This window comes from Carassius gibelio, chromosome A6 (assembly GCF_023724105.1).
Source record: "Carassius gibelio isolate Cgi1373 ecotype wild population from Czech Republic chromosome A6, carGib1.2-hapl.c, whole genome shotgun sequence".
In the NCBI taxonomy this organism is placed as follows: domain Eukaryota; kingdom Metazoa; phylum Chordata; class Actinopteri; order Cypriniformes; family Cyprinidae; genus Carassius; species Carassius gibelio.
This window is the reverse complement of record NC_068376.1, coordinates 22,568,494-22,582,719: the sequence shown is the minus strand read 5'-3', so window position 1 is coordinate 22,582,719 and position 14,226 is coordinate 22,568,494. Positions and strand designations below refer to the sequence as shown.

General features: G+C 37.1%; 1 protein-coding gene across 2 annotated transcripts; it reads right to left on the bottom strand.

Annotated features, from left to right (window-relative positions):
- Positions 1 to 2,102: 2,102 nt before the first annotated feature.
- LOC128015719 (serine/threonine-protein kinase 35) lies at positions 2,103 to 12,971 on the bottom strand. 2 transcript variants are annotated; one of them, XR_008183993.1, is made up of 4 exons: positions 12,290 to 12,960; positions 6,983 to 7,731; positions 4,413 to 4,487; positions 2,103 to 4,313 (listed from the first exon to the last, which is right to left on the bottom strand). XR_008183993.1 is itself a non-coding variant. In XM_052599790.1 (3 exons), the coding sequence occupies exons 1-2, from the start codon at positions 12,750 to 12,752 to the stop codon at positions 7,007 to 7,009; spliced, it is 1,188 nt and encodes a 395-aa protein (XP_052455750.1). In that variant the 5' UTR covers positions 12,753 to 12,971; the 3' UTR covers positions 2,103 to 4,487; positions 6,983 to 7,006. The 2 variants fall into 2 exon arrangements, 1 of the variants encoding a protein (XP_052455750.1); XM_052599790.1 differs by having other exon boundaries at positions 2,103 to 4,487; positions 12,290 to 12,971.
- Positions 12,972 to 14,226: the final 1,255 nt, after the last annotated feature.

Genomic DNA, 14,226 nt, shown 5'->3' with positions numbered 1-14,226 from the left:
ACAGTGTCCATAAACTGTTTAATTTTCCACTTGCTAATAAGATAACCTGTTCCTTTTACCTAGAACCATTCATGATATGAGACAGAGACAATAATGAGTAGGGTTGATGTATCAGATATTTCACGTGGCACAGCTTGTTTTTCTCCTTTGTTTTCTTAAGCCTTAAAGGGTTAGTTCACCCAAAAAGGAAAATGATGTCATTAATGACTCACCCTCATGTCGTTCCAAACCCGTGACCTCCGTTCATCTTGGGAACACAGTTTAAGATATTATAGATTTAGTCATAGAGATCTCAATCCCTCCATTGAAACTGTGTGTACGGTCTACTGTCCATGTCCAGAAAGGTAATAAAAAGATCATCAAAGTAGTCCATGTGACATCAGAGGGTTTGCATCCATTTTTGGATCACCAATAGTGATGGCGTGTTTGGTTTTATTTCTGCAAACCAGTTCTTTTGGACAGTTCGATTCAATAAACCAGTTGAAGAAAATGGTTCACCAGTTCTTTTGCGCTCGACTTAATGACGCCATTTGCGATGTTTGTCCTTGATTCAAGCCTTCGGTTTACCCGCGCTCATAACACTAGCACAGAATCAGTTCAGAATCAATCACCAAAAGAATCAGTTTGGTTCAGACGCTCTGTGTGTCGGTCAGCTTCACGCTGAATCACACATGCGCAGTATCATCAGCTCCTCGGTTCTCAAATCGGACACTTCTGACAGAAACGGTTCATGACTCGAGAACGAGTCAGTCTATTGTTCGTTATCTGTCTCGGCTCGGTGTTCATCTTCAGTTCTCTCTTCACAGCAGTTCAGTCAATGTACTGTTTGAGTAAATGAATTACTCCGGGATATTGGTTTGTTTTAACTCCGAGGGAGTGTCAGCCACAATAAAAAAGTTAACAGCTTAAGTCATGTGTGGATTAATGCGTATTGGAGACACGAACAATTTAAAACGATTCAGTTCGATTTAGTGAACTAGTTCAGGAAGATCCGGTTACATCGAGTGATTCGTTCGCGAACCGGATATCACTAAACTGCAATGAACGCACTCACAACAGACACGGAAGAGAAGACAATGCTGAATAAAGTCGTAGTTTTTGCTATTTTTGGACCAAAATGTGTTTTTGGTGCTTCAAAAAAATTCTAACTGACCCTCTGATGTCACATGGACTACTTTGAAGATGTGTTTCTTACCTTTCTGGACATGGACAGTATACTGTACACACAGCTTCAATGGAGGGACTGAGAGCTCTCGGACTAAATCTAAAATATCTTAAACTGTGTTCCCAAGATGAACGGAGGTCTCACAGGTTTGGAACGACATGAGGGTGAGTTATTAATGACAATTTTCCTTTTTGGGTGAACTAACCCTTTAAGCTCTCATTAATAGCAGACACAGATCATTCTTTGCCTGAAACAAACCCACCCCCCCTGATTACTCCTGCTCTTAAAGACTGTTTCTGTCGGTCACTTTATTCCAAGCTTAAATATCCAGCAATTGGACATGATTTCCTCCACTGGTGCAACTGACAATGAAATGGCTTTATTGTGAGATTGGACACTAGGTTAGACTCAAAATCAGCAGAACTGATATTGTCAAGCTAGACACCCAGGTGTTTGGGTGCTGGTGTGAACAAAATGTCCTCTCACACATGACTGCCTAATACAAAAGAAAACAGGAGTCTATGGAGGGTGATTGTTTTGTTTTAAGAGGGATTTATCTTGTCTGAACTGATTAGAGTAATGTTGCTGTTTGTGGTATCAGATGACAAGTTTTTAGTAGGTGGACTTTGGTAATCAAACTGATGTTTTGTCTGTCAAGACTGAATGTTATGACTAAGCTTAAACAAATACATCTAGTATTACTGAAATGCTTCAACAACAAATACATTTAGATTAAAACAACTATTTCCAAATGTAAATATCCTGGAAAGCATTGATAGCAGTCTGAAAAATGATCATCCCATTCTTATAAAACCTGTAAATAAAACAGAGTTACAAGGAAATACTAGCTTCAGTCTTACTTTTGTAATTATTTGTGAAATTTACTAGCAATTTCTGAGTAAAAACTTCAGTGTCACAAACATTAAAACACATGTAGTTTATGTTTTTACATGGTTTATTGAACAAAATCAACATCAAAACAATGAAGGATGACACCCAAATGAGTGAAGCATCCGACAGCTCTACTGTGCTTTATGCCAAGTCAGTTGAAAAAAATATTCAACATTTGCACAAAAAAAATGAGCACAAAAAAGCAACAAAAATGTCAAAGTCTGTAGAAACTAGTTTAGCAGAGCAGCATCATACAGTGTCAGAAAAGGAGAGGTTGCATAGCGTGCGCTGTATGGTCAAAGTTGGAAAACAAGGAATACAAAGAAAAACACAGACTTTGAGTAAAAGAAATTATAGAACAGGAAGTGAGCTTCTAATTAAACTCAGTTCACTCTACTCAGTGCAAGTGCAATCTAATACTATGGTTTGAATGACTGCTATGACAAAATTCTCTGTGTTTATGCTCTCTGAAACATTCAAACTGAAAAGAGCCCCAATTAAGAGGAATAAAAAGCAAATGCAAAAACATTAACAAACTCTCTCCAGGATTAACGGACACTCATAAAAGATACAATCATTTAAATTAGGGGGAAAACGAAAGTGGATTTAAAAGAATCACAATGAATGTTCACAATAAAAATGAAAATAATTAGCTGAAAAGTTGAAAACATAACAGAACATAAAAACTAACAACACTTATTGTTCCCAAGGGAAGAACCATGCGGTCCAGAATATTACAGCTCAAAATACCTTAAACCTGAGGGTGATTTAATCTTAAAATAAAAAAAGATCTTGATCTCACCAGCCTCAAGTTTCTTCTACAGTAGACAGCAATAAGCGGTCACAAATGGAAAAAAGGAAATAAAAAAGTACAAAAAATGCTTGACACTACAGATTACTACTACTACTACTAATAAAAAAAAACATTAATAAATAAATCCATTTGAAAAATATTAACTAGTCTCTCCAAAAAACAGAAAAAACTGTTAGTTAATTTAGTGAATTAGTAACTAAAACACAAGAATGCTGAGGTAGAACTATAGCACACACAGACTGTCCGGCAAAATCACATCTGGAAACACACACCAATTACTTTTCTATGAAGAATTCAGACAAGAGATGAAAAGCAAAGGTACCACTATTGAGCTCCCATCCTGCTTTTGAGAGGATCAAGGAGTCATTTAACAAAAAGGAAATTTTGGCTTTTAAGTGGAAATGCATTAGTAGAATTTATTATGTAAAACACAGAGCATTCACAGTCTTTAACTTCTCCCTTCAGTCAGAACTAAATCAATATCTTAATTTGTCAGATTCGAAAACAACTAAACCATGAAACTGTATGAGTGTGCATCTGTGCACAAGGGTTGTTCACACCATTTTTTCATTAGTGACAGCAGCATTGTAAATGGGGCACCATAATAAATCATTTTTTTGGCCAAACGGTAATCTCACACAATGTAAATACAAGCACCTGAATGGGTAAACTGCACATGGCTAATTTATAAAGTGTTTAAATAATAAAAGCTTGAAAAATGTACTGCATTTTTTAAAGATTAAGCTTTAAAACAAAACAAAAACATACAAGAGATCTCACTTATATCACTAGACTTCAAGGCACCAGGATATATCTGCATTCAAGGAGAAAAAAATCTCTCAATATTGGTTTTAGGCTTAAGATCACGAGCATTTTCACGGCAAATGAAAACCAAGTTCTAAAAGTTGGTCTTTAAATTTCAGTTATTGTACTGTGTAAGAGGAAAGATAAAGATGATCAAGTTCTAATGAGTTTTAGGTTTAACTCAAGTAAGATTATGGTAATTACATGATTTATGACATGTGATGAGTGTATGTTGTAAAAATGCAGAAGCTCAAAATGTAGTCATTATCTTGTGTATGTCTTTGTACTGCAAACAATGTTTGTACGTGTAAAAGCAGTTTTCAAAAAAAGAAGCCTAATGTGAACTGCTTGCTTACTAGAACTGAAAGCTTCACTTCTCATAAAACTATATAAAATAAATAACTAGAATACATTTCTTTGTTCGTTATGGCAAGAGATTGTTTTGAGAAGATGAACAAGTAAGTCTCCATGAACAGAATTTGAAAGTCCCAGTCCCTCAGTAGGACTAATGAAGAGCTTGCTTGTTTTAGCTTGATTGTACTCACTGCATCAGAACATTGTTCACTCTTAGTGATGTAACTGCTGATTGAGTTAGGCTGAACACTTCTGGACTTGCTGAATGATTCATGTAAATTACTACTGTAAACAAAAAAAAAACAAAAAGTGAACGATCAGATGAAAATCTATTTGTGGCAAACTTTGTATTGGTCTTCAAGTTGAGAACTTTATACTCTCCACGTTAAATCAGCAATGGAAGATTCACAGTTTTCCAAGCAATGTGGTCCCTTCTGGTCTGGTATGGTAAGGGAAAACCTAAAACAAAATAAAAAGTACAAGTCATTAGAGTTAGTACCTGAAATTTGTTTTAAACACATTTGACTACATTTAGCGAGAACATTACACACTTTAATACATTTTAAATAAATCAATTAATTTTCAAAAATCTATTTCCAAGCCTTTTCATGATTTTTCCAGGTTTTCCACTGACCGTGGGATCCCAGAAGAGAACAAGCAACACTGAATGCAAAAAAAAGAAAAGAGGGGCCATGTATTTTCTAGCATTTTGAGTGACAGTCTGAAATGATGTCATGCGGCTGGCGCGGTTATATAATGCTTGCCTTAAATGAGTCCAAATCTCAGATTGCTTGATAAGTAATCAGATTTACATGCTCTCAAACACAACACAAATAGAAAAAAAAAAACATTTGCAGGCTATGTCATTATTCTGCATGACTGCTGCTTGATCTCAGCTGCATACTGTATTAAGAGCTCACCCCTCCTCCTCGTATCCTGCGGCTGAAACTATGTGCTGAGTCAAGAAGAGCTACTAACGCCCCTCTGCAGTCACTCAAACTACACAACGCACGCTGCAGATCCACCCTCTTTCACGTCCCATACATCCACACCAGAGAGAGAGAGCAAGTTAACCAAGAGGCTCCATTCAGTATTCTTTTCCTGTCTGAAGTTCATAGCAACAGAAGAAGGAGAGGGGGATGGTGAACAAATGATAACTGGAGTGGCTGTAATGTCCTCATAATAGTATATATTAATAGTATATACATTACAAAGGCTGGGGAACTCATAAGCCCTCCAACCCTAAAACACATCACTTTAAATGCTCTGCCAAACTAATCCTACTGCAATATTCAAGAAAAAAAAAAAAAAAGATTTTTACCAAGACAAATAGGAATGCACAATATTAAAATAATGTACTACTTTGTCTAAATGAATTTATATATATATAAAAAAAAAAACTAAAATCCATCATCTTTGAATGCTATACAGAGTAATCTGGGTTTTGTGACATCAATTTTACTGTTTGCAAAATATCCATTTTGAGATTTGCTAAAGATAAAGTTTTAAAGTGTAATTAAATTGACTGTTTTAAAGATTAAAGGCAATCTATTAGTAGAAACAAAGGAAACTAGCATTCAGCAGTCATCATTTACTCTCCCTCACGTTGTTCCAAACCTGTAAGATTTTCGTTCATCTTGAAACACAAGATATGTACCTCCATGGAAAGACAAGCATTTTTTATGAAGGGACACAAACCTCTCATCTTAATTTTTTATTCAAAGTCAGTAGTTTAAGGGTAAGTAATAGAGCGCAAGTAATTTATGAAAATTATCATTTTTGGGTAAACTATACCTTTAAATATTCTATAATCTATTAAATATTGATATATATAAAGAAATCTAGTTTTGGTTGATAACTGAAATTGAGAAAATACATTACCCACCCCAAAAGCAGTAATACTTTTAGACTAAACTAATCTTTGCAAGGAACTGTCAGTTATGTGTGGCATGCCAAAACAAAAAATCTTTCCATTTCAGGACTAGGAAGAACTCCCAGTCACCTTGTCTGCCTGATGAGAGTTGTCCCCTGGAGCAAAGGGTATGGAAAAGAGAAAGAGGCAAAGGGATGGGGAGTGTTACAGGAGGGGTGGTGGTGAATGTGTGCGGTTGTATAACAGCTATCCCAGCATGCACTTTTAAAAACAAGAGAGGCTGTTACAGCACGCAAACAGAAGCACTCTGTAAGTCATGTCATTAAACAAATCATATGATGATAGAGTCCTAGCAGAGCACTCATAATAACCATGAAACTGATATGGTCAAATAAGACACTAGCAATAACACGATAATATCAATTTGTCCTTTACTGCAGTGGTAAAGATAACGACGCTGTTATCCAATACTGATAATAGAATGAACTTGAACTATTTATGCAAAAAAAGTGCATGGTTTCACTTGGATTTAAAGCTTTATGTTCAATCTCGTGTCATATTGTTTTCCACTCGCCACCCATAAGCTTCCTCAAAATAATCAACACCCCTGGGACGGCTGTATTGAAAAACACATGATGACTAATGTAACTATGGATGTACGGATATTGAAATTCTGGCTGATATGTAGCGGGTAATAATAAATGTTATAAATGTATACTGCTTTGTTAAAAACAACAACTTTAAAACACTCAAAATTAAATTGCACACTTCAAGAAGTAGTGCTTTGTCGATAACAATTTCAATATCACGGCAAAAACTAATACTATAAAAAAAATTCTGCAAGTAAACTTCGAAAACAAGTAAACTGTAATAAGAATGAAACAATTTCAAACAGTAGGACAAACAAAAAAAGTTTCTAAAAGCGGTCAGATTTCTACTGCGAATGTGCTTGTCTTTCAGAGATATTGAATTGCACCCTTATCTGTTACCAGCTGCTATTACGATCACTGAAAACATGAGCCTTCACATAAAAAACAACCAGATCTGTACATTTATGGAAGGTTCCCTGACAAAGGCTCACCTGTGTGGGCATTTAGGTCAGAGTTCACGCTGCGTAAGTGACCCGTCCCATCCTGCTGTGCAGTTCTAGTGCGTCTGGTCGGTCCTGAGGATTGACTGCAAGCATGTCCTGCAAAAGTTTCCGGATTGCCTCAGGCATATGCGAGCGCCTGCGCTGGGGAATACTCAACACCATCTTTGGGTTCTCCAGAAGTGCCTCTCCAACCGGGACGATGTCAGAACCCTGCCGTACATACGTCCCGAGAAGCTCCCGTTTTGAGTCGGCGTCAACGAATGTGATTCTCTCTATCATGGCCCAGATGATAATGCCTAAAGCAAAAATGTCTGCTTTGGCTGTGTAATGTCCTTCCCAAACCTCCGGTGCCATGTAAAAGTCTGAGCCGCAAGCCGACGAAAGCCAGAACTTATTGATGTTAACGCTGTTCTTTTTTTCGTCCCGTCCCTCTTCTGTATCCTGTACTCCGGCAGACAGACCAGCACACACTTTACTAAGTCCAAAATCTGCCACTTTCAACACAGGCATGCCAGAACGCTCCGAGATGAGGATATTATCTGGTTTAAGGTCTCTGTGAACAATATTGTTTTCATGCAGGAATGCCACAGCACTACTGAGCTGCATCATGAAGCTGGCATTGGTGTGAGGATCGGCCCGTCGTGACAGGATGAACTGATTCAGATCCCCTCCCTCACAAAACTCCATAACAAACCACAGGTAACAGGGCTCATCAGGACACGACAATATACGTTCACCTAAAAATACACACACAAAAACAGATGCAGATATGAATATAGTTTCATTTGAATGTTTTGGAGGTGTTAGGATTAGTATGAAATATTAATAAAACAATAACTAATAATTATAAACTGTCTCTGCTATATTGGATCTGACAGTAATGGTGCACCACACAAGTGTAAGAATTTTTTTTTTTATGTGGTTACCATTGATCTGTTATTACAGATCATTTGCTATGTTCTGAATATTTATGTTTTTAACCTAAATCACAGCAGCGTCCATCTATGAAGGATATAGGCTATCAAACATACACAACTTTTAGCCAATCATTGCAATGGTTGCTTACTTCAGAGTCTACAATCCGCCTCTCCTACTCAAACAGATCATTCAGATGAAGGCGGTCAAAACAAAAATAGCGTATTACTTCTAAATTATGATGTTTTTCTAGTAAAAATCTTGATAACATTATAAGTGGACCTCAGAGAACAGTATGAAATAAAGACATGACCCCTTTAACTGACCCAAGTTAGATTACAGTATATATGATGTTTAAAGTAGGCATGAAATCCGAATATGAGATCTGATTTTTGGCTTTGATGTCATTGATATGCTAGTGCACTCATACAAGTCGCATGACAGCCTATCTGAAGAAAAACAAACAAACAAACAAACTGATGAAATAAAACTCTCTATAAAAAGAGAATGTCTTTTGTCCTGATATTAACTTGCCTCTGACTAATATCAATGAATAAATCATGGCTATGATAATAAATCATGCCTGGGATTAGCTGCTAGGAGTGTTAAAAATACGGCTGTCAAGTGAACCAACTTGCCTTAAGCGGACTTTGAGGTAAACTAAAGTATTTTTTTATAAAGGGTTTGGCCCTTCAATATGCCATTCCCTAACCTTCAGCTTTAGGAAAAAAAAGAATCCCTGACAAAACCTGTTGCATGTAACATTTTTGTGTTATAGCTGGTAAACATACAAGATTAGAGAATGAGAGCAACCAGAAAACCAGTGGAGTAAATGGAAAGAATTGTGTTTGTTTTTTTAAAAAAGGGGTGCTGCTCTGATCAGTGTCTAAAGCTATATCAAGTTGATGTTTTTTTTCAGACTATGAAAAATACTTTAACTCATGTTAACATCAAGGAAATTGCTTGAAAACCATTTAAATCTGCGACAAAGTAGTTTCCTTTTCATACAAAGTAACCTAAAGTGTGCAACATTTTTTGTTTAGTTTTAGCTGCCTCTAATTCCATTGGTTTTAAGCGTTATGCTAACACCCATTGGCCCGGATGTATGATGTTTGTTTAGTGTTTTTGCCATGTAAACATCACTGAGTAGTGAGTACTGTCCGGAAGCACTACATTAAGTTATTTTGCCATTATTGTGTTCAGTTACTGTGTCAATGCATCACACAGTCTTGTCAACATGTTTGATTGAAGAGATTGGACTTTTCAGCTATTTCCACATAACCAGATACTTAAAACCCCACATTTTCAGATATAAATTTACACAAAAATTGTTCACTATTACAACATCATTTTATATCAGCTTTCAAGCAAATGCCTCTAGCAACACTTTGAATATCATACAGTAGAAAAATGATGATCTGGAAGATGCGAAAGCAGTCACACAAACACCAACACTTTGAGATTAATGAGATCAGATTGGCCTCGATTATCTGCCCTAAATCATCACGGTCTCTTTTTCATGTTACGATAATTTACACAGTTGCCATGTAACGTTAATGAATGACAATCTTTCTTCATTGTTATCATCACTTAGTATAGCTGGTTTGGAGGAGGTTTGGAGGAGGTTTGACCCCAAAACCATCAACCGAAGGAGGGCGGGGGAGAGCAAATCTGACCGACATGTGTCACAATTCTTACATAAAATGTAAACAATCTTAATGTAGAACACAGTCATGCGCAGTATCAACGTCCGGTGTCATCGGTGAAACGCCACATGACTTACTGCCAGGTGTTACGGTTTAACTGGTTACCGTGTTATCTGGTGACCAACTTCCTGTTTAGGTCTCCGCTGCAGATGTGCTGGAACGACAGCAGCAGATTCGCCGAATCTGAAAACACAAACTGACGTGAAATTAAGTGTCTAATAAACGCACACTTGCTCAGTGCATGATTTTGATATTCTTGCAGAGATAATAAGTTATAGGTATGATCGCCCGTAGCGGCTGAAGTAAGTAGGATAAACAAAAAAATAAAATACAGTAAATCAGTGTTGGCACGGGTTTCGAACACGCGCTAAAATACGACGCGCTACGATACGACACTCACGAACCACCGCGCCACCGATCTTCACATAAACAACTCCAGATCTCTGGATTCAACACAGGACTCTCGGCGTCACATTTTGACACTGGCTGAATCAAGGAACTGTGACCGTGTTAACTTGTGACCTCTGTTTGCAAGACAAAATCCAATTTTACTGTTGCTATAAGTTAACAATTCCAGCCAAAGCGCTTCTAATGATGCTAAATGATTTGATACGATCTGAAAATTACTCATCGTCAACAATTACGAATCTCATTAATGTAAACATGCACAACAACAGCCCAACGTTTAAGTAGCTTAGTTCCATTGGTTCATTGACAAAACACATTCTCACAGTGGCAGGCTGCCCACATACACTTATTGGCTATGAACTGCAAAACTAGATGTACAGAATGCATCATTTCACTTTGAGGAACAATATTTAATAATAATAGGATGCACTACTTTGCTGTAAAGTGTCATTTACTTTGTTTAAATAACTTTGCAACATATTTTTCTGCTTGAATGGTTGTGATTGTATGCATCTGAATTGAAATCAACTAGAAACAAAGCACAATTGACTACATAAAATTGTCATTACAGACTTACATGCAAAGACCATCAAAGTTTTTAATTGAACCCAAATGGCCATTTCCGTTACAACCATTAAAGCTCGTGAAAATGTTCTGTGTTGTTTTTATTCAGGTTTTTCAGCAGCATTTAGACAATATAATAGATAATATTTCACATAATCTTTATTAAACAAATTAGATGATAAACAAGTTAACACAGGCACATTGTCTTTAAAGTGCAACATGCATTCTTCACAGATTAATATCACATGTGACCTATGGTTTCACTGGAACTGTGTTGGTCAGCCTTTTGATTTGTCCTGCTTGTGTTTAAGTGTGTGTGTGGTAAAGCAGTGAAAAGTCATCTAGAAGTGTTATATGAATTTGTTTTTTTACCTTTGTTTATATAGTGCTTTATACAAAACTGATTGTGTCAAAGCAGCTTTACAGTGTCAACAGGAAAACGGAGAACAACAGTCATTTTTCAGCTAAAGTCAGTTAATTGATTTAATGATGGCATTGTCAAACCAGTGAGCTTAATGATTGTGAACCATTGAAATGAACCACTTCTGTGTACGCCGTCTTTTGTAGCATGATTGATTTGAGCATTAACATTTCTTTGATTCATTTTTTTTTCTTTGTATTTTTGACAAATGTCTAGTACACCTAGATAAATTCCTTGTACCTGTAAATCCATTGTATCTTACAATTAAAGGGATTGTGATGGTGAAAAATAACTTGTGGAGCACTGAAAGATTTTGGAAATTTGTCATTTACATATTTTGACATTGTGGCTGAGAGGTTGCATGGGAACAATGTCCCAACAGATATGGATCCATTTGTAAATGGGCAGCCTGCCACTGTGAGAATGTGTTTTGTCAATGAACCAATGGAACTAAGCTACTTAAACGTTGGGCTGTTGTTGTGCATGTTTACATTAATGAGATTCGTAATTGTTGACGATGAGTAATTTTCAGATCGTATCAAATCATTTAGCATCATTAGAAGCGCTTTGGCTGGAATTGTTAACTTATAGCAACAGTAAAATTGGATTTTGTCTTGCAAACAGAGGTCACAAGTTAACACGGTCACAGTTCCTTGATTCAGCCAGTGTCAAAATGTGACGCCGAGAGTCCTGTGTTGAATCCAGAGATCTGGAGTTGTTTATGTGAAGATCGGTGGCGCGGTGGTTCGTGAGTGTCGTATCGTAGCGCGTCGTATTTTAGCGCGTGTTCGAAACCCGTGCCAACACTGATTTACTGTATTTTATTTTTTTGTTTATCCTACTTACTTCAGCCGCTACGGGCGATCATACCTATAACTTATCTCTGCAAGAATATCAAAATCATGCACTGAGCAAGTGTGCGTTTATTAGACACTTAATTTCACGTCAGTTTGTGTTTTCAGATTCGGCGAATCTGCTGCTGTCGTTCCAGCACATCTGCAGCGGAGACCTAAACAGGAAGTTGGTCACCAGATAACACGGTAACCAGTTAAACCGTAACACAAGCAATGGATTCTCGCAGTTTTGTTTCAGATTACAACTAAAAACAACATTACGTAGATTTTGAGTAACCAATATGTCATTGTTACCAAATGAGTGAACTGTCACACACACAAAAAAAAATCATAGAAAAATAACGTTTTATTTTAGTTCATGACAAAGCATTCTTCCACCGCTGACCTTCCAGAAACAAATGCCAGTGCTTGAATAAAGACATCTTACCTTTTAACGAGGTCTCCACCAACCTCAAATACTGCTTTGAACGCTTATTGCCATGGCTCATTTTCTGGGCCATCCCGTTTCTTTGGAGCACACACTCCTCCAACTGCACCACATTCTCATGGCGTTTCTCCAGACTGGTCAAAGCCCAAAACTCCGCCAGCGCCAGCTCCACATTCTCTGGCGCGTCACAGCGCAGCTTCTTCACCGCCACTCTCGCACCTGATTTACGGGCAATGGCTTCATACACAACGCCATAACTGCCCCTGCCAATTTCACGGAGCAAACTGTATCGCGGTGCAATGAGTCGCCGTCCAAGAGTACCATGTTTAACCAGGTCCAACTCGCCTGCCATTGTCTCATTATCGTCTATATTGTCGACGCCGAGCGAGCGCAGGACACTGGTGCCTTCGGTTCTTTTGCAAGCGCTCCGTGTCCGTTGCCGCTCTCTATCCTTTGCATCCATCGTGCCCTCTCACGTTTTGTGCATGCGTTTGGAAACACCTTCCGCGTTCATATTCCTCTAGACTAGAGCTTGAGGAAGTTCAGCAGCGCTTGCATATTCGTTGACATCTGCATTTGTTTTCATTCAGCGGGGTATAGTTAATCTGTTAACGCCGAGCTTCTAGTCTGAACTGAACAAACCTTGAATGAAGTGAAAACTTTAATGGATCATCCCACTTCCCTGTACAAGGGGGACTTACCTATGAGGACACGCGTACACAACAAACGCCTCTTGGGACCTTATTAAGTTATGTTAAATTAGTGTTGTTAAAATGGTGAGGTGAACCAAATATGAGAAATGAACTTCTTGTGTAATCATGTTTTTAAATAAAAATAACTTAATTTGCTTTATCTATTTGTTACATTCGAAAATGTACGCCTGTTTGTACCAATTACACATGAAATCATTGTTTTAAAATAACAATTGTTTTCAAACATATTTTAACGGTCTATTTATTTATTTATTTATTTCAAATATCATGATTCTTTGACTATTAAGAAGCTGACCTGAACACCAACAAACAATCAGTAACAGATAATGACAATAACTATTACATGAATAAATGTACATTTAGGAATTAAAAACACATTCATCATAAAAAATTATAAATCATAAAAAGAGTTGCACTTTTTTTTTTTTTACGTATTTTGAAATATAGAGGGACAATGCTTGTATACATGTAGGCCTAGACTACTGCCTCCTATGTTCTGTACTAGAATGGTTTAGTCCTTTCACCATGAGCGTGCATGTGCTCTATAAAGCTCAGCGCGCACACGTGTTCTGATGTTTATACAGTCTATGGTTCTGACACGACGGAGAGCATCTGTGGCTTTTGAGGTTACTCATTAGTGGAGCATTAATGAGAAATGTTGTAATTTTAATATTGTCATTATTTATTTTTTTCACCGTCCTATCTCTGATTCATATACACATTAAAATTATTATTTTTTATTTACATTTTCATTAAAATGTGTGAACAGTGAGGGAGAATAAGTACAAAACCAATATTATCCGGACCACAGCTTTTCAAAGTTTATAATTTTATTGATTGTATTATTATTCTTTGCTGGTTATTAGAAGAGGGTATGCTTAGAGAAGACATCAACATTCAAATAGACTGGATTATTCATGGATTATGTAAAATGACAGCATTTGAGGCAGCTGTTACTGCTCACTATCTCCCTTTAGAATAAAAAAAGCAACACTGCCTTTTTTCAGTGATAAATTATGCATATGTTTGTACAGTTAGGTATTTCTATGCACCTGCATATAACAGTGATTTGATTAAAAAAAAAAAGACCATCCTGAAACTTCTAAAATGACCCCAATTGTCATCATCCATCCACATTCACAAACAGGCATGAGGGCATGTCTGAATATGCTGCCAACATCAGTGGCTCACTGCTTACATGGGTCAGTGTTTTGTTTGTTTCCA

Coding starts and splice junctions, on each gene's coding strand:
- LOC128015719 (XM_052599790.1), bottom strand. CDS start 12,752: ATGGATGCAAAGGATAGAGAGCGGCAACGGACACGGAGCGCTTGCAAA. Junction 7,732..12,289: donor GGTGGAGACCTCGTTAAAAG/GTAAGATGTCTT, acceptor GTGTATTTTTAG/GTGAACGTATATTGTCGTGT.